This window comes from Pimephales promelas, chromosome 9 (assembly GCF_988280905.1).
Source record: "Pimephales promelas chromosome 9, fPimPro1.hap1.1, whole genome shotgun sequence".
Lineage (NCBI taxonomy): Eukaryota > Metazoa > Chordata > Actinopteri > Cypriniformes > Leuciscidae > Pimephales > Pimephales promelas.
In genome coordinates, this window is record NC_142777.1 from 27,070,424 (window position 1) to 27,088,355 (window position 17,932).

Sequence of the window (17,932 nt, forward strand, 5' to 3'; positions counted from 1 at the left end):
TGCTCTGTTCTGTGATGCACACGCATCGTGACTCTCCTGTTAGAACTCGTTTATCAAAATGAACATTTGAAATTACCAGTTGTTTCGCGTGATAAGACCCTTATTCATCGTCTGGAATTGGTTAAAGCCATTTAAACAGTTTGCGGTTTGCACTGAAACTGTCTTTTGGACCTTGACCGTTTGGTTCCCATTAAAGTGCATTATATGGAGAAAAATCCTGGAATGTTTTCATCAAAAACCTTAATTTCTTTTCGACTGATGAAAGAAAGACATGGACATCTTGGATGACATGGGGTGAGTAAATTATCAGCAAAAGTTTTTTTTTTTTTTTTTTTTTTTTTAAATGTGAACTAATTTCCCAGAATGTGTTTCTAGTGGGGTTTGTTCAATTCAACTCGAATTATATCTCACAAATTGAAAGTGAGCTAGTTCCGTAGTTCTAAATTTTCAGAAAAGTCATTATGTGTATGTATTTGCTGAGTTAGCTCTATGTTGCTCTATGACTTTAATTGGAACATTTGAGATGGACCTACAGGGGTTTACGGACAACATTTTGCAAAATTCTGGGATATAATGTTGCTTGTGGTAAAACAAGTTAGTCTTGTCAAAAAAACCCTCAATACAGTGTATTTCAATATAGTGGGTAGATATTTTCAAGCATGGCTACATTTTAGCAATTGATTGAATTAGTACTGGCCACATTAAATGGGTACATTTCCTGGCAGACCATCTTTTCCTTCCTTCCATACACTTTGAACTCATTGTTTAACAACTTGTAAATCCATAATCCTATTCTCTATTGTAATGAACTCTGACTTCCTGCAATTCACACTCCCAGATCCGTCCTTTGAAAAATAGAGTTATTAGATGAATACAGGGAACAGGAGGCACTTAACACGAAGAGTTTTTAGAGCCAAGAAATCCGATTCCATATTGTGGCTAAGTTTAGGTTCCCGCTTTGTACAGGTGCAGGTTCTTTCCTCTTCGAGACGCTCTGCAAAGCCAAGCCAGCACATGCCTCTGTGAGTCAGACAATAGATCACATCACACAAAGGGTCACCTCTGCTTCTTCAGGCCTTTGATTTGTATCCTCATTGACATCACACATGGGCCTCTCAGTTCTTTGTTAATACCACAATTCCCAGTGTTCTTCACTTTCAAATGAGTCTGACCTTCCAGCACAGAGGCAGTCCTCCTCTAGCCTACTGTGCACCCCGGGCATCCCTGCACCTCATGCAGATGGGCTGTATGGCTGCATGCAGACAGGCTCTGTGTTTGCTTCAGGTCGATCCGATTACTCTCCTGTGGTGAGGATAATGGCCTTGCTTGAAGGTGTGGATCTTTAGGAGAGGCCATTATCTGCCCGACAAGTCCTCTTTGGTATCCTGCACATGGCCATAGTGTCTGGGCCAGAAAAGTAGCCAGTCGCAGTTGCACATTAGTATATCACATGCACTTGACAAAATGACAACATCCTACAATGCTGATGGTAAATAATGCGACATTGTTTTAATGGAAATGTAAGTGTTGCAGAGAGAGAGAGCCAGCCATTGATTAGTAATATAGTATGTCCTTCTTTAGCCAGTCTTAAAGGGGTAGATCAGCTAAAAATAAAAATCACTTTTATGGTGCTTATTTTTTTTTTTTACACATTTAGGTACTTAACAGCCTTCTACGTTAAACTACGTTAAACAACAGTTTCTACGTTAAACTGTATAATTGATCATCTCCAATTGTTTCCATAATGAGATATTTCAACCTCATGGAACTCTTAAAGTTAAGGCTAAATCAATGATGCTAACCTACAAAGGTTATTTAGCTGGTAACATTTCAATTGATTTATTTTATTCAAGTTTGTTTATTTATTAATTTATCAATGCATGGAAAATATCACCATTTTTTTTTCCTCGTTTCACAATTCGGAATTGCGTGAGGGTGAGTATATGATGGCAGAATTTTTATTTTCCCGGCAATGTTCCTTTAAGATGCGTCTTACTGTGCTGCTAGTACACCCGCTGTGGCCCAGTCTTTATTTGCAACTCTATGCCATGATGTGTTCCACAATTAGCATCCAAATTAAGAGTATAAAGAAGGAACATTGGCCCTGAGATATATTGCCCTTTCCCAAAATCCACTCCCACAAAGGGCACAGCAGGGTGACTGGGTTTTAGCCCAGTACTGACAGCCCAAGTGCTTTTTGTCCCTGATTAAGGGTATGTCTAAATTATTAAGCACAGCAGTTGGTTTTTGATATACTTTATTACACATAATGATAAAAAAAAATGTTTAGTCTTGTAAATTTAAATGTTAAAGACAATTATTTGTTAATTTATTTTTTTTTTTTCTTCTTCTTCAAGAAATTTCAGTTTGCCCTCCAGCCATTGGTTTGCAGGCACGGGATACGGAACTGGTCCCAGAGGTTAGCCTGAATGAACAGTGGGTCACAATGAGCCCTTTCCCCGCTGCTGGAGCAGCTGCAGTCCTTTGATAGAATGAGGTCAATTCAAGAATGGAGATGGCTGGAACTGATTGAGGGGCCTATTCAAAGAAATAAGGTACAAAGTGTTTTGTATCGGTGAAAAAAAAGAGTAGCGCACCCCCTTCCCCCTTTCCCTTCCCCTCCTCCCACTTTTATTGCTTTGCTTGTCAGTGTCAGGAATAAATCATTTAAATTGTTCTCTGATTCCCCCTCCTACCATTTGGCAAAATGATAATTGAAACATTAATAGGACATTAATAGGATGTGTGTCTCGGTAACCTTTGAGATAAATCTCAGTATAATGGGATGAATTCACCCTGACCAACAGGAATCTGGAGTAATTAAACATGAGGTGACGAGGCTCATTTGGGCATGTCTTATAATTCATTTGTAGCTCAGAGCAGTGTGCGCTGCCATTGGAACAGATTTACTAGCCAGAGGAAGAACTCATTTGTTGGTCATTACACCGAGTTAGTTTGCAGTACTAATGATGGGAACTACAAGCCTTTTTTGGAATTAGATGTGTAAAAGTGGTGTCCTATTAGCGACTCTACTTTGAACACCATTAAAACAACATAATATAGTGCCGTGCAGTCAGTCCAATGCATGTTTGAATGTTGTGGTCCAGGTCCTGCTTAAAATTTGTAGCGATGAGCCCACTTTCTCTGTCATTTTGTCTTTTGTCAGATGTTATTTTGACAGATAAGTAGCATAACATTGCATTGGGTATGAATCCAAGTAATGATGTACTTGGCCAGAATTACATGCATCATCCACTTCAGCAAATTAGAACGACCAGCGATTTGAAATTGACACTCCTCAGTTGGATGATTCTCAAAACGTCTGCTTTGTTTGGCATCATTAGGTGTATTTTCTGCTGTCATTTGCAATTAGTCAGAATCACACTGTAAAAATGTTGCTGTACATTTTACAGTAACTTACTGGCAGATGGATGTGTTTACAGTACCAGTACTGTAATTTAATTTACAGTTAGACAATTGTATACAGTCTTAATATTTACCGCATGAGTACTTTTTCATATACAGTACAAGTACCATATTTTAATTTACAGGAATAATATTGTAGATTGTATTCATGAGTACAACTACTGTACAAATAACTACTATTTTTATTTACAGTATTTGAATTGCTTTCTGTAGAAAATAATTACAGTAGTAAACACATATTTTCCCATAATCCTTGGCTATTTACATTATTATACTGTTGACCCATTTAACAGTGTTATACTGTACATATTACAGTAAAATACTGTTCAAATTACAAAAATCCGTTACAGTGGAGGATATCAGGTTGCAGAACGATATTGCAGGAAAGCATTTAGATTGGACCTTTTTTTCAGATTAGACCTTGGAAAACTTTTTTTTTGATTGTCATCACAGCAGCCGACATTGCCACACTCATTAGCATATTACTTTCGGGGAAAATGAACAGTAGATATATTCATATCACATTATAGATTTTAATGAATTATGGCAAGACAAAGGATCGCTTAAGAAAGGATAATTGCTGTATGCTGAACCCGGGTTGTGCTCATTACTTTTCAACAATGCCATCTCACTCTTTCCCTCGCCAGTCGTGACGGATCTATTCCATTATGAGCCATTTGATGGCAAATTAAAAAGAGTGTGATGGAAACATGCAGAACTGATGAATTTAGACAAGGAGACAAAGTGGAGAACATTTAATAGTTTAATAATAAGCTGCAGTATACATTCAGTGATAATTCTGTTTTTCACGTTGCCAGAAGCTGTTTGGTGAGACCAGCAAAAACATTCAGCTACTAGATCTATATCTTTTTCACACATTGTTGCTGTTTGTACTTTCCACATTATAAAATGAATATTGCAAAGAAACTGGTTTTGCAATTTCTCTCCATCCGCTGCTATGGCAATTCCACCAAATCAGTTTTTTTCCCCTCCTGCAGTAAAACAAACTTGTTTGAGTGGGCTTGGTACAGCGTTCTTAAGTGATCTGAAAAATGCAGGGCTGTACTTGATGATAGATAGCAAAGCAAGTCTGTCTCAGAGCATCTGGGTTTGCTTTACATGGAACTTGAGCCTCTTAAACACTTCAGAAATGATTGGAACCACTTCCAGTTACTCAAAATGGTAGGCTTACTCTTACCATTACTTGAGAATTAAGATTAAACAACAACCTGTTATCTTGAAAGTTTAATGTTTGTTGCAATTTTTTGGTTTCTTTTGCTATCTCACTCTAAGCTCATTGTACTGACACACAACTGTTGGTGTTGATATTTTTTTTTTGTCTTTTTTCACTTTTTTTGCCCACACAGAAACTTGATGGCACGAAAACTGACCAATAAGAAACTCTTTTACAACAAGGTAGACTGCAATCAACAGTTGCCAGGGGTAACACAGTCAACAAAAAAATCAAGATCAATTGAAAATGTAAAAAAAGGGATAAAAGAAGAAATAACAAAGTCAATAAAAAGGGGACAAATAAAGAAAAAAGCCAGTTAATTTCAAGTATAACTTACTGATAAAATAACTACACAGCATTAAATATTCTCATTATACATTTTAAATTATTTATAAAATATATTTTGGCATATATGTTATTTTTTTTCCTTTTTGTCTTTGTGTACAAACGCTACTGTAGCTTTAGTTGAACACCAATGTTTATTTATTTTTCTTCTTTTTTTTTTTTTACTTTCGCAACAAAACATTAAAGGGATTGTCACATAACAACAGATTATTAAAAATGATAGTATTAAACCCTAAACAGAGTTTCACATAGCAAGACGTAAGTGACGACCCCTTCTATCCTAGCCCCATAGTCAAAATCCAAAAAAGTACAAGACCAGAGCATGAAGTTCTAGTAAACTGCGCTCCACTGGCTACAATCAGGAAAGGGCACAGGAGATTTCAAAAGCAACAAGTCTTATGTTTTTTTTTTTTTTCTTATTCTTCTTTTTGTCCACATATATATAATATATATATATATGGCTGTAAGTCTGGGGGATCGGTCTCTCCCTATTCCAGTTTTTCGGTGAGCTTGAGCTGATAGCGCAACTTCATTTAGCTCCATCAGAGATAAAAAATAAGCAGTGTAATGACCTTACGGTTTGCTGACATTGGAATATCTTGAGGGAAACAGAGAAGGGTTGTCTTATCAGACAGGGAAAAGCCACTGAAATGAAATGAAATCTGACGGAGTGTTCCTGTGCGCTCTGCCGCAGTCGGACGGCTTACATCGTTACGGGGAGAGTCTCGATAATCTGTAGCGTCAGAGAGACCCACGTCCTCTTCGGGAACAGTGAGCGGTTTGGCAGCTGAAGCAAAAACTGCATACCAAAGAAGGCATTAAAAGAAAGTTAGAAGTCTCTTTCGAGTCTACAAGGCATGACTTTACTTAGGTGTCACTGGCGTCACCCTGGAAGGTCTTTCTCCTCTAAGGGCAAGACGTGAGGGCAGGGTGAAGCGTGTCACGCAGCACACAGTAACCAGCCTGTCCACTGCAGATAGACGATTGCGACGAACGTACAAGCGTTGTTGTCACTACCAAGCCGCGACGACAGTCTGAGCTCGGAGACATATTTTCAGCTTAGTTTGTTCAGTCTCTGGAGAATACATGGGCTGCACATGTGTCTCGCCCCTTCTATCCCCAGGCCCGCTTGGCTCGACGCTCGCAAAAGCACACGAATACACACACACACACGCACACTTCGGCACACACTCGTATGTGTTCTGTGTACACGTGGGAGCCGGTTAAAGCACGATGTCCTTCAGCCGCTTGCTGCCGGGGGACTCCTTCTCACGGCCGTCCTGCAAGACCGTGTTGATCTCCCGCATAGCCGGCTCACTGTCCTTCCCCTCCGGCTGCCGCAGCAGGCTGTGGTTGGCTATGCGCTCTACGTCCCGGCATTTCAGTGTGTTGTAAGCGGAGGATGGTTTGGACTGGGGGCTCTTCAGGTGCACAGGGGACGTGATGGGGCTAACGGCCTCTCGGCCATTTCCGGCTTCGCGGACTGTGCCGTTGGACTTGGGGCTGCAGACGGCCGGCTCTGCCGTTTGCCGCTTGCCCCTCTGTTCAGCCCTCTCCTCGTCCGGCCCATCTTTGCCAAAGGTGGCAAAAGTCCTTTTGGTGGTGCCACAGTCCTCATAATGAGGTACGTCCACGGTTGTGGCCTCGATGGACAGAGCAATGACGTTGCGGCCGTGTTCGGGAGACTTCACTTTCGCTGGCATCGGCACCCGGGGCATCCAGCAGCGATCCGAGTGGCCCAGGATCCGACATTCGTCTTGGCAGTGGAACCCCTCTGACTGATCTGCACCAAAAGAGAGAGAAAGAGAAGAGTTAGTTTGGCTTTTAAAACTGTGCAAAAAAAAATCACTTGGCTGCAGTTAAATTTGCGTTTCAGTAAATGACACACACACAAGCAGTTTTGTCAAGGGCTGCACGAACATTAAGCATGTTAGATAGTGAAGCGTTTGCGTGCAACTTGCGTGTAAAAACAATGTTTTCTGTGTCTCAGAGGGGCCCGTTTTCCTTATTATGCTACTTGGTGCCACATTATTAACAAAACTTGTTCGCATTACACCAGAGAACTTAATTGTCACAAAAGGCTGTTTCACATCTGTTGAACTTAGCACTGTTATCTTTCAGAGACATGGTTGTAAGAGTGTGTTCTTGGCGTTCCCCAATGTGCATTTGGCTACCTTACCAACACAAGGAAAATATGTCTATAAAAAGCATTTTACATGTCAGAACGAACATGACGGCGTTTTCTGCGTGGGGGGGACAGCAGCATCTGTCTAAAACAAACTTAACAATTCTGTTTCATCAGAAACAATCTTAAAACAGGGCTTTAATTGTAACATACCGAACTTGTCCTTTAACACTCGCAGCGTGGATCAAAGTTCATATCTAGACCAGAGTGAGCAAAATTCAAAATTCTATGGGCATATTTCATCTAATCTAATGCTCCAAGCATGAACAAGTGGCATGCATGATGGATTATTTATGTAAACAGTACTTTTTACAGTTTACTTTTTTACACCCCTTCACCCCATAGTTCACTTAAAAATATTAATATGTAAGGTGCATCTTGAGATAGTCTAAGAGGGTCTTGGAATGCAAATGTTTGGGAACCCCTAGTCTAAACTGTGCCGTTTGCGCAGCTTCTGCTTATTTGTGGTTTCTTTCATGGATTTCAGGCACAGTTTGTTTAGGAGCTTTCATCTTTCCAGCACATGTCAGAGCTGGAAAATGGGGGGAAAAGACTGGCATGCTGAAGAGCTCCGCTCCATTTTAATGTAAGCTGGCACTACTTCTTCAACAGGTTTTAATGCTAGAACTTTTGGGGGGCTTTTAATAAACCAATGAAAGGGTACATTGTTAAATCAAAAGTGGATCCCCATCCTGTGAGTAATTGTTTCACACTGTTGCCAGGCTTGATGAAAGGAGGGTTTAGACAGTGCAATCAAAGATTTCACAGTGAGGGACATTGGCAAAGTAGCCTCATTGTTAAATGCTGAACATTGTGCTGTGTCTCTGTCATCTATCTGGCAATTATAAATATGCAATGATGTTTTAAATCTGTAGTAGAGTAAAAAATAAATAAAAAAAGATGTCTAAGCCAGTATTCCTACAGATCTGTCCTTTGTTGTGTTGGAGGGAAGTGCTTTTAAGCTGCTTTTTGTATCATTATAACTACAAAAAAAAAAAAGCCAAGCTCTCTCTCGCTCAAGTTGAGGAGCTGTCTGCCTCTTTCACTTGCCTTTTATTTAAAAGAGATGCATCTGTGATAATCAAGGCAGCTCTCTTTTTATTAGCAGTCAGCCCAAAACAGCTTTCTGCGCGAGTCCTTTTGAATCCATACATATTTCATCATCGGCCATCTGGGTAGACAAGCACGACAAGGGCACTCTCTCTGCTTAAATGTTTGCTAATACACACAAATGGTATTTGCATAACAAAATCACATAATCAGATTGCTGTTTCCACATGCACCGCTCACATGTAATAATAATAAAGAGCTATAATTAGGGATGCACTGTTAATTCTGTCCAATAGGGATAATACTAATTATTTTTTAGACTGCCGATAACCACTTAATTACTGATATTAAAACTAATTTATTTAAGCATCCAAATTCTTATTTGAATCTTTATTCTGATTGCACCACAATATTTATACATAAAAAAATCTCTTAAATAAAAGCATTATAATATTTATAATATTCATGTGTGTGTGTGTGAGTGTAGAACAAAACTGATAAATGTTTTAAAAATCTCTGCTATCAATAAATATGACATAAAAATATGCCTTAAGCATTACATTCCAAAGTCATATTGATGCAGGTTGATGTAATTATAAAGCCAGTTATTGTTGATTAATTGTCACCAAATAATTCACTAAATGACAAGTTCACATCCCATCAACCAAAATACACATATAGTATTTCACACAGATGTTTGTTGACATATTTGGTCCGCTTTCTTACTGGTAAATCAGCCCATGGGTTGAGAAATTCCTACATAATTGTAGCCCTCGGTGACAGCGAGAGATTGAAGGATTCACACATACATCTGACACTCTGAGCTTGACGGATCATCCAATTAAAATCACTAATTATCCGCTTTTCCTGTTCTTTCAGGACTTTGAGGGACAACACAGCTTTGGGGCCTGAATCAATATTTAAAGATTGGAGCGTTGCTTTCCAAGATCTACACTGCCAAAACTGTCACCCTTAAAATCTAATGAGATTGACAGATTACTAACTGAAGTCTGGAGACATTTCAGATATCATGTGTGAAGATAAAAGCTCCGTGCTTGTGTATCTGTATCTTGATGGATTATTAGAGATTTGACCCACCATTCACACACAGACCGTCACACACGCATGCTTCCTCATACTAAAACTCAGCAGGGCAGCAGCGAGAATTGAGAAATTAAATTGAAAAGAAAAAAAAATAAATTGGAAAGTAAAGCTCTGGATCAACTACGGTATCTCAAGTGGCTCAAATTTAGCCCATAATCACCAAGACCTGTGAACACACACACACATGTCCACATCTTGAAAGGGCTTTTCATCACCAAAAGTCAATGTTATCACCATAGCAACAAGGGTGAGTCTCGCCATTTTCCACATATGCAGCGAGCGAGTGGCGAGGACACCACACCTGCCACGGTACAATCTGCCTACCCAGAATTCCTCCTTTTTCATTTAATAAGAATCTGCTTTTCTACAGAAGCATGGATTTATCTGCATCCTGTGGATCAATAGGAGGCACTTTAACAAGATTCAAATCGTGTTCACCTCTTGAATGGGCAACACACAAAAATAGAGTGCATTTTCCAATTCCCCTTCCTTATGACAGAAGGGACATGTCCATTCATTGAATGTTGTCATCTTTTTCAGCCTCTGTCCTTTAAGGGGACCCCCATGGAGCGATTCTCTTGTAAATTGCATCACTGTGAAAGCAGAACGCCATTAACAGCTCCCTCACATCCTGTCAGTGGTTTATCCACAAAACTCACAGATGTTTCTCTCAAAGATCTGTGCTAACCACAAAACAAATTGCAGTAAGACATGACAGCCTGTCAACCCCTGACAAAACAAAATCTCTTCCTATCTTTTTTTTTTTTTTTTTTTGCCCTACAAGAAATAGAAATATAATGCCAGCAAATTAAGCAATTAAAGCTTCAATGCAGCTGATCTTTGAGTTGTGCAGAAGAGAGCAGTGAAAGGGAGACGGCCCTCCTACAGAGAATGTCTATTGAAAGTCATCAGGAAAATGCGCTTGCCAATCAGTTCCGGGAAAAGACTTAAAATACAATCCAGAGCACTATGTCAGAAGGAACATTTGCTGTCTAAGATTTAAAGCCTAATTATGGGCTTGGCTCAGGCTGGAGGCGGAAGCATCTATGTTTTCTTACTCTTTCTCATTTCTAAGTAAAGCACAGATTTTATAATAAAAAAAATAAAAACACGGGGATGAGAGTCCCACAACAGTGCTGAGTATTAGAAATATTGGGATTTAATTTTTGCGTTGGATGAAAGAATGCACAAGGTGTTTGGGACTGTTTTAAATATGTGTACCGCTATCTGCATTCTGCAAAGCTGAAGAATAATAAATAGTCCACTTGTAATGCAAAGGCTCTTGTGATAAGAACTCGCCACTGCTGTCAGCTTGTAGTAGGAAAGGCATCAGTTTACTTCATGAGTGAAGAACTCTGTCCCATAATTAGGCTAGAAATAACCTTAACCCGTTGATTAAACCCCAGCTCCGCCAGGTTAGAGGTCACAGTGAATTTGAAAGTAGACATCAAAGCTCTCTACCAATAAGTAGGTTGTGCTCCATTCAGAATTGAATATGGTATATCTTCTAAATACCAATTAGGTTCATGAGTTTGAATTGATGTAGTAAACAGGATGCAGAAATACGGAAAGACAAGATGGATGAATTCCTGTTAGTTAAACTTTCTGAAATCAGAGCTTTGCACAACACTGCTGTCTAGAGGGATATTAAACCATTTAAAAATGTCTGTTATCTTAAACACGGCTAAATGAGCTAAATTTGTGGGTGGGCTGAGTTCTGCAAACCCAAAACAAAAGGAATGGCTTTTAATCTGGAAAAAAAAAATAATCTGAACATCTTTTGTGTCGCTGCCAGACTTTCATCTTGTTTGGAAGCTATTATGCTCCTTCTTGGAAAACACACTTTATTTTCACTCCAAAAATTCATGTACGAGCACTGGAGGTCTCCATTGTTGGTGTAATGCGCGAGAGGGCCAGAGAGAATGCAGCTAACATTGTCATAAGCTCGGAGTGTGGGGAGTATGTAAGGGAAAAGTGGGCATACGCTCACTCTCAAACACTCAACTGGCGAAGTAATTGCAACCATGGGGCTCTGCAGTTTTCACAGTGACACTATTCAGTCACTTTGGATTTACAGGCTTGGGGAAAGAATGCCATTTCTTCGAGGAACAAGGTGAAACAGCCAAAGAAACAAGCAAGACGTTCCTAATAAATCAAACCATTCTGAGCAACATGATGCATCGGTTTAAAGATTAACTATATTAAACCTGAGCATGTTTTGCTGCGCTTTTGAGCATAATGATCATATAAATCATATTTAGATGCATTCTGCCTCAAACACATTTTTCTTCTTGTTTGTCTCTCTCTATTGTTGTTCCTTGTAGACCGATGAAATGATTCAGCTGCAGCCGACACCTGTGAGAAATTATGTATAGGAGTGAGAGGGCAGACATTGATTGTGGTGTTCACTTTTTCACTTTCTTTTTTTATTATTCTCATAATAATACATTTGCGTTTAATTTCATGATTTTCCACCAGTGTTCAGAAATCTAACTGGTAATGTTAAATTATGAATCTTGCTTAATTGTAAGAATCGTACTATTATTATTATATAATAGGCTACTATTACTAATTGTTATTATAATTATGACTATTTAATTGTTTTATTTTTATTCATTTATTATTTCATAATAAACAATAAATGTGAGATTTAATTTAATTTGATTTAATGATTTCCTGCCAGACTTTAGAAAGCAGACTGAACTTTCTTTTTTTTTTTTTTTTTTTTTTTACATTATTATTAGGGCCCGAGCACTAACAGTGCGAGGACCCTCTTGAAACTGTTAGGGTTATTTTTTATTTATTTATTTTTTTTCTGCAAAGTAAGCGCCATTTTCGGGGCCGCAGCATGCTCAAAAACTCACGGATTTTGGCATGCATGTCAGGACTGGTGAAAAATTTCTTATTTTGTGGGTTTCGCGGATGGGCGGGGCAAAATGGCTCGCTAGCGCCACCTAGAAAATTGGAAAAAATTAGCCCCTCGACCACGTTCAACCTACATGCACGAAATTTGGTGGGGACATGTATCATATTAAGACGCACAAAAAAGCCTCAAGAACCCATACCCTAAACTTGACAGGAAGTCCGCCTTTTTGAGTTTGGCGGCCATTTTGGGACGATTTACACACTCCGTAGTTTAACTAACTCCTCCTATGGATTTAGTCGGATCGACTTCAATTTTCTGCTGTGCCTTCTAAAGGCATTGACGATTTAAAGTTGTGCTATCTGCGCGTTTTCATCGATGGGCGTGTCCGTGGCGTCGATGTACGAAATGTCTGTGGTACATCTACCATGTCCAGACGCACAGAAAAGTCTCTTAGAGCGATGCCTAAACTCAACAGGAAGTCGGCCATTTCGAATTTTACCCCCATTTTTGGATGATTTACTCATTACGTACTTTAGCGAACTCCTCCTTGCGATTTAGTCGGATTGACTTCACATTTCTGCTGTGCCTTCTAAAGGGCATTGACGATGTAAAGTTGTGCTATCTGCGCGTTTTCGTCGATGGGAGTGTCCATGGCGTTGATGATTCGCCATGAAACAGGAAGTTGTAGTAACTTGGCTGTAAATGCCCAGATCTGCATGAAATTGTACACATTTGACAAGAGTCCCACCCTGAACAACTCTACATGCCGACATTCACCCTCAGTCATAGCGCCACCTGCTGGCAACAGGAAGTGACCTTAAACGAAGCAGCGTAGCTAATGTACAGCCACACTGGCCGAGCTGCAGAATATGCAACGCGGCCGCCTCACACCCCGACGCACTACAGGTGCGAGGGCCCGCCCATCGCTGCTTGCAGCTTTAATTATATTTTGTTATTTTAATTTAATTTATTATCTCACTTATTATTTATTTATTATTGCTGGACCTTTCAATAGGTTGCACTTTAAACTGTGTGCCATGTTCATTTGGCTATATGAGAGACTTGATATATGAGAGAAATGTCATGCAACTCTAGTTGATCTCATTCACATCTCATTCTCTGGAGGCACAGGAAGTGACCGGGAGGTCCTGGGTGACATTGCAGCGCGTCGTCCAGGATGGGGGTCGTGTTGTCTCCACTCTAACACTATCGCAAGCTGCCATGCACAGGCTACGACAAGCCAGGCAGACGCTGGGGGCTTCCCACGAGGGAAAGTCCAAGTGCTGCTGTCATCCCAGCCAGGCAATTCAGTCTGTGCACCATAAATCAGCCGCGAGCCCTCAGCCCTGCGGGACCACAAGATGGAGTGTGATGGTCTTGTTTTTTACAAACAGTGGAGGAGGATGCGTCACTGAGCCACGAAGACGGCACTCAGTGGAGAGACCTTGCCATCTAGAGCAGCTCTCCAAGATTCTCACTCCATCTGCTTGCTCCCTGTCTTTCTCTTTTTTTTTTCCCCTCCCTCTTTCACACCATTTGGAAGAGTAGTTTCTGTATTACACCTGTACATCTGCTTTTCTCTGTCTTGTCCCTTCAATTTCTGCGACTCCTTCAGGAAAGTGACCTTGATATCCTCGGATATTAATTATTGAGGATATTATACCTGCTGCTTAGTCTTGTTAAGGACTGTCAAACGGATGGCAAATCAAGGGCTCCCTGTGCCCACTTCTGTGTCTTAACATTAGTACCAGTCAATTTATCAGGAAGTAAATCAGGGTTCGGTCTATCCCACTCTGGTAAGTGTGTCTGACAGCCAGTCTCCTCAGTGAAGCCACCTGCGCTCCTATAATCTCAAACACAGACTGACAGCTTAACTTATATCTGTGGTTTACTTCTGCAACGTTCTTTTTTTTTTTTTGACCGATGCCTTTGTGTGAATTAGTTGCACAGCTCTTTCCACCTCAATGCCTGCCCCATCAGAACCTCTGTGGCTGGTCCTAGTTAAAGAATGCATTTCTAAACTGGCACTGACAAACAATGCAGTGTATAGATACAAACAGTATCTGCTTAACAGCTGTGTAACTACATGAGGGAAAAAGACACTGTGATGCTGTGTTATGAATCACTTTGAAGCAAAAATGAGCTGCTTTATGTGGGAGAAGGCTAGCAAATAGACTACTTGATGCAGTGGTAATGAGCTTAGCATGTGCCTCACACATGTAGAATATTTCTTTACTTTATGGTGAGGGATGGTTTAGTAGCATTATTTGTTTGCAAAAGCACTACGATATAATTGTTACAAATCCTGTTTATATTCTCCTTTGTGATCCATCCTTAAAAATCCTTACCTGGCTGAAAGTATCAATGTGACATCTTGTGGGTAAGGGATCTTAAGAATAGTTTATTGTCAACAGTATATCTGATTTAATTTAACCACTGAAATTAAAAGGTTGATTTTGGAGGATGCAGTTACTGTCTTTCTGCTCTCTATTTTATAGAACGCTTCAGAGCCGTTACAAGGAGTTGAACTGAACTAATGGGCTAGAATCCCTCGAGGATGACCAGAAACCGATGTCATCTCCCCGTTGCCGTGCCACTGCACCCGTATAGCTCTCCGCTGGATAATGTCATGGCCTGAGAAGTAGATAGCATGCTAATATAGGGTGAAGAAACCTCTTAGAGCCCACCATTATAAAACATGGGGGATATCTGACAGAAAACAGGATATTATTTCTCTGGGTTTGGGAATGACAGATTCGCTTATTAGTTCTGGAAGAGCACAGAGAAAGCCATTGTAGTGGTACTCGACCCTAGAGTTTTCTTGATGATGGCAGTCCCAAATTAACCTGACTCATAGATCTGGCAGCCACCAAGTCACGCACCCTAAGGCAGCCAGTCACAAGAGCCGGCTCTTCTTTTCCAAAAAGATTGGTTTGTGGAGGACATCTTTAAATACTCTGTTAAAAATGCTGTATTCTGTAGTTAAGCTTGACCGAGCAATGTAGCTAATTTACTCAGAAACCCTTGAGTCTGAGAGGAGCGAGAGGGACAAAGCAGACAGTAAATTACATCTGTGAGGGGATGGGCTGGGCTTTGGGGGTTAAGGGTTTGGGTGGGGAGGTGGGGGGTGTAAAGGAGGACGCATACTCATTGGCTGCAGCAAATTAAATCATCTGTGAGAAGCACATTGCCGAAGTCAGTGAACCCTTCTGAAATCTGCAGGCCAGCCTCTTTTCTTGAAGCAAGTCTATGAGATATTCTTCTATTAGGGCTTTATTTGCTATTCATAAAGGATCCAGCCTAGAATATGCAACTTGCTTCAAGGCAGGGGTGGCAAAAATAGATTTGTGGGTGGATGAATGTACAATTTTCCTTCTATTTATCTGTCTCTCTTGACCTTCATTCTTTTAAGTTCTTCATTCAATTACTGCTTGCATTTGAGCTCATAAAAATAAAAAGAACAATTCATTGCAATATATATATATATATATATATATATATATATATATATATATATATATATATATATTCATACTTTTCAAAGGTTTGTGGAGGGGGAGTCTATTGTGCTCACCACAGTTGCATTTATTTGATTTAGAAATACAGTAAAAACACTAAACATTGTGGAATTTTAAAATAATTTAAATTAACCGTTTTCGAATTTTAATATGTTTTAAAATGTAATTTTACCATTACTCTTTGGTATAAGTCTTTAGTGTCACATGATCCTTCAAAGTCATTCTAATGCTGATTCGTTGCTCAATAAATATTGCTTATAAAGTTGAAAAGAGTTGTGCTGCCTAATATTTTTGCGAATTCTTTGATGATGAGAACATTTATTTCAAGTAGAAATCATTTGTAACGTCTCCACTGTAACTTTTGATCACTTCAATGCATCGTTGCTGAATAAAGGATTCAAGTGAATCGACCTCAAACTTTTTAAAGGTAGTGTATATAAATATATATGTTAATCAAAATCCGATTCATGAATTGACCAAAACAGAAGTGGCAATTTAAATCCAAAAAGGATTCAAAGACAAACTTTCAAATCTTAATATCCTTTTCCACCAACTGCTATTGCTTCATTTTCCTTCTATTGTGCTATTTTTTTTTTCAGTGGGAATAAAGCCGATGGCCTGTTCCTGTCAAGCTAAGACTGACAGAAACGTACCTGGACACAAAGCAACCCGAGTGCATAAAATCAGTGTGTCTTCTCTTCAACAGCTGGGCCCAACTGCGTCAACCGAATACTAATATCTCCAGACTGTCATCCCCTGCGAGACGTGTGTGAGCGGCCTGCTTGCATAGACTGTGTTACATAATTAATGCAGTGTGTCTTCTCATTCAGGCATGTTCACTGTGTCAGGCTTGGCTATGCGTTTTATATTCCGTTTTATCTTGTTTTTCAAGCTGGCCTATCTCGTTCGCTTTCTTTCATTCTTTTGTCTTGCTCTTCTTCTGTCTCTCACTCTCTTCTTCATGGCCATGTCTGCCTCTTTCTCCTACTTTCTTTTAACTGACTCCCTCGTTATTTACCGCACGCCCCTTCTGCCTCTCTCCTTCTTTCACATTCTTTCTTTTCAGATAATGCAGAGAGACTGCGCGGTCTGACTGCTTGTTAACTTTCCATTCGTCTTTATTTTTCACAGTTGATTTTCCAACACAAATGACGACGGTTTGGAAAGTGCTACCTGTAATGAAAGAACAACATTCCATCAAGTCATCATTGCCCGGCATGACAAGAATCAGCAGCCAAGAGGAGGAGCCCTGCTGGCTTACCTGATGCTTACTGTACCACAGAAGTAATATCCAGCATTGAAATCCAGGTCCGGCCACAGTAAGTCGGTAACCATCTGGCCTCGCACCAGTGACGCCACACCCTGTTTTGTTCTCACATCCCTATGGACACTTATAGTCTCCCTTTTTATTACTATTTCAAGAGTTTTCACTCCCCACATGCCCAAAACAGCAGCTCTGGCCAACCATTACAAAAAAAAAAAGGTGTAATGCTGAGTAAAATTGACAGGCGGAGCGACACTGCAACTGAAATGGCAGAACACCTTGCCTTGAGTCGCAGCCAGACGGAGCAGGGCACATATGTGATTGCTCATCTATATGCAGCAAAAGCTTACCTTAAAGAAAGCATGAGTCACTTACTGAGACTCAAGCAGTGGGGCGTATTCCTCAGTGAAAACCCTGAGATTGCGAACAAGAAGAAAAACAGCATCGAGTTGAGTCAAAGGAAGTTAGTGTGTCATTGGCGATGGAAGGCACCCGGTTTTGCCAGAGGGGTGGGTGGGATTGCGAAAGGCACAATGTGGGCAGTGTTGCTGTGGTTGAAGTTAATTGGATTTCCTTGGTGCCCACTCTTGGCCACATGCGGGGCCGTGACATTAAATGCCCTTATCTATGACAGAATAATAAGACCAAGTACAGAGAAAGTCACTAGTCTTAAGAAGCCTTACTGACAGTCCCCAGTCACCTCTTGTTCTCTTTTGACAATTCCAGCTCAACTGGGGCAGAACTGGACTGCAGGGGTGGGCAGCTTGAATTTGGCATGAAGAGTAGCCCCAGAAAGTAGTAGGACACTTGGTTACACTTAAAAAGGTATGAATTTAATTCAAGCATATTAATCCAAGTGGCATCTGCAAACATGACATCTGCTATTATGCTAGCAGAACTAATTGATCATTTATCTTTTTATTTATTTTCGTGGACCTGC

General features: G+C 40.2%; 1 protein-coding gene and 1 long non-coding RNA gene across 9 annotated transcripts in view; one reads left to right on the forward strand and one right to left on the reverse strand.

Moving 5' to 3' along the window:
• Positions 1 to 17,932, forward strand: part of LOC148977567 (uncharacterized) — a 214,203-nt gene that overhangs the window by 151,409 nt on the left and 44,862 nt on the right. For 4 of the 5 annotated variants that reach the window (XR_016169701.1, XR_016169698.1, XR_016169699.1 and 1 more), the window contains exons 4-6: positions 2,358 to 2,555; positions 16,328 to 16,558; positions 16,860 to 17,047. This is a non-coding gene — a long non-coding RNA (uncharacterized LOC148977567). The remainder of the gene's footprint in view (positions 1 to 2,357; positions 2,556 to 16,327; positions 16,559 to 16,859; positions 17,048 to 17,932) is intronic. The other variant, XR_016169700.1, reaches the window with a different exon arrangement.
• pcdh19 (protocadherin 19) overlaps positions 4,172 to 17,932 on the reverse strand; it is a 63,947-nt gene continuing 50,186 nt past the window's right edge. For all 4 annotated transcript variants that reach the window (XM_089134936.1, XM_089134935.1, XM_089134934.1 and 1 more), the window contains exon 5: positions 4,172 to 6,788. In XM_089134936.1, the coding sequence (XP_088991062.1) occupies positions 6,229 to 6,788 (560 nt within the window). In that variant the 3' untranslated portion in view covers positions 4,172 to 6,228. The remainder of the gene's footprint in view (positions 6,789 to 17,932) is intronic.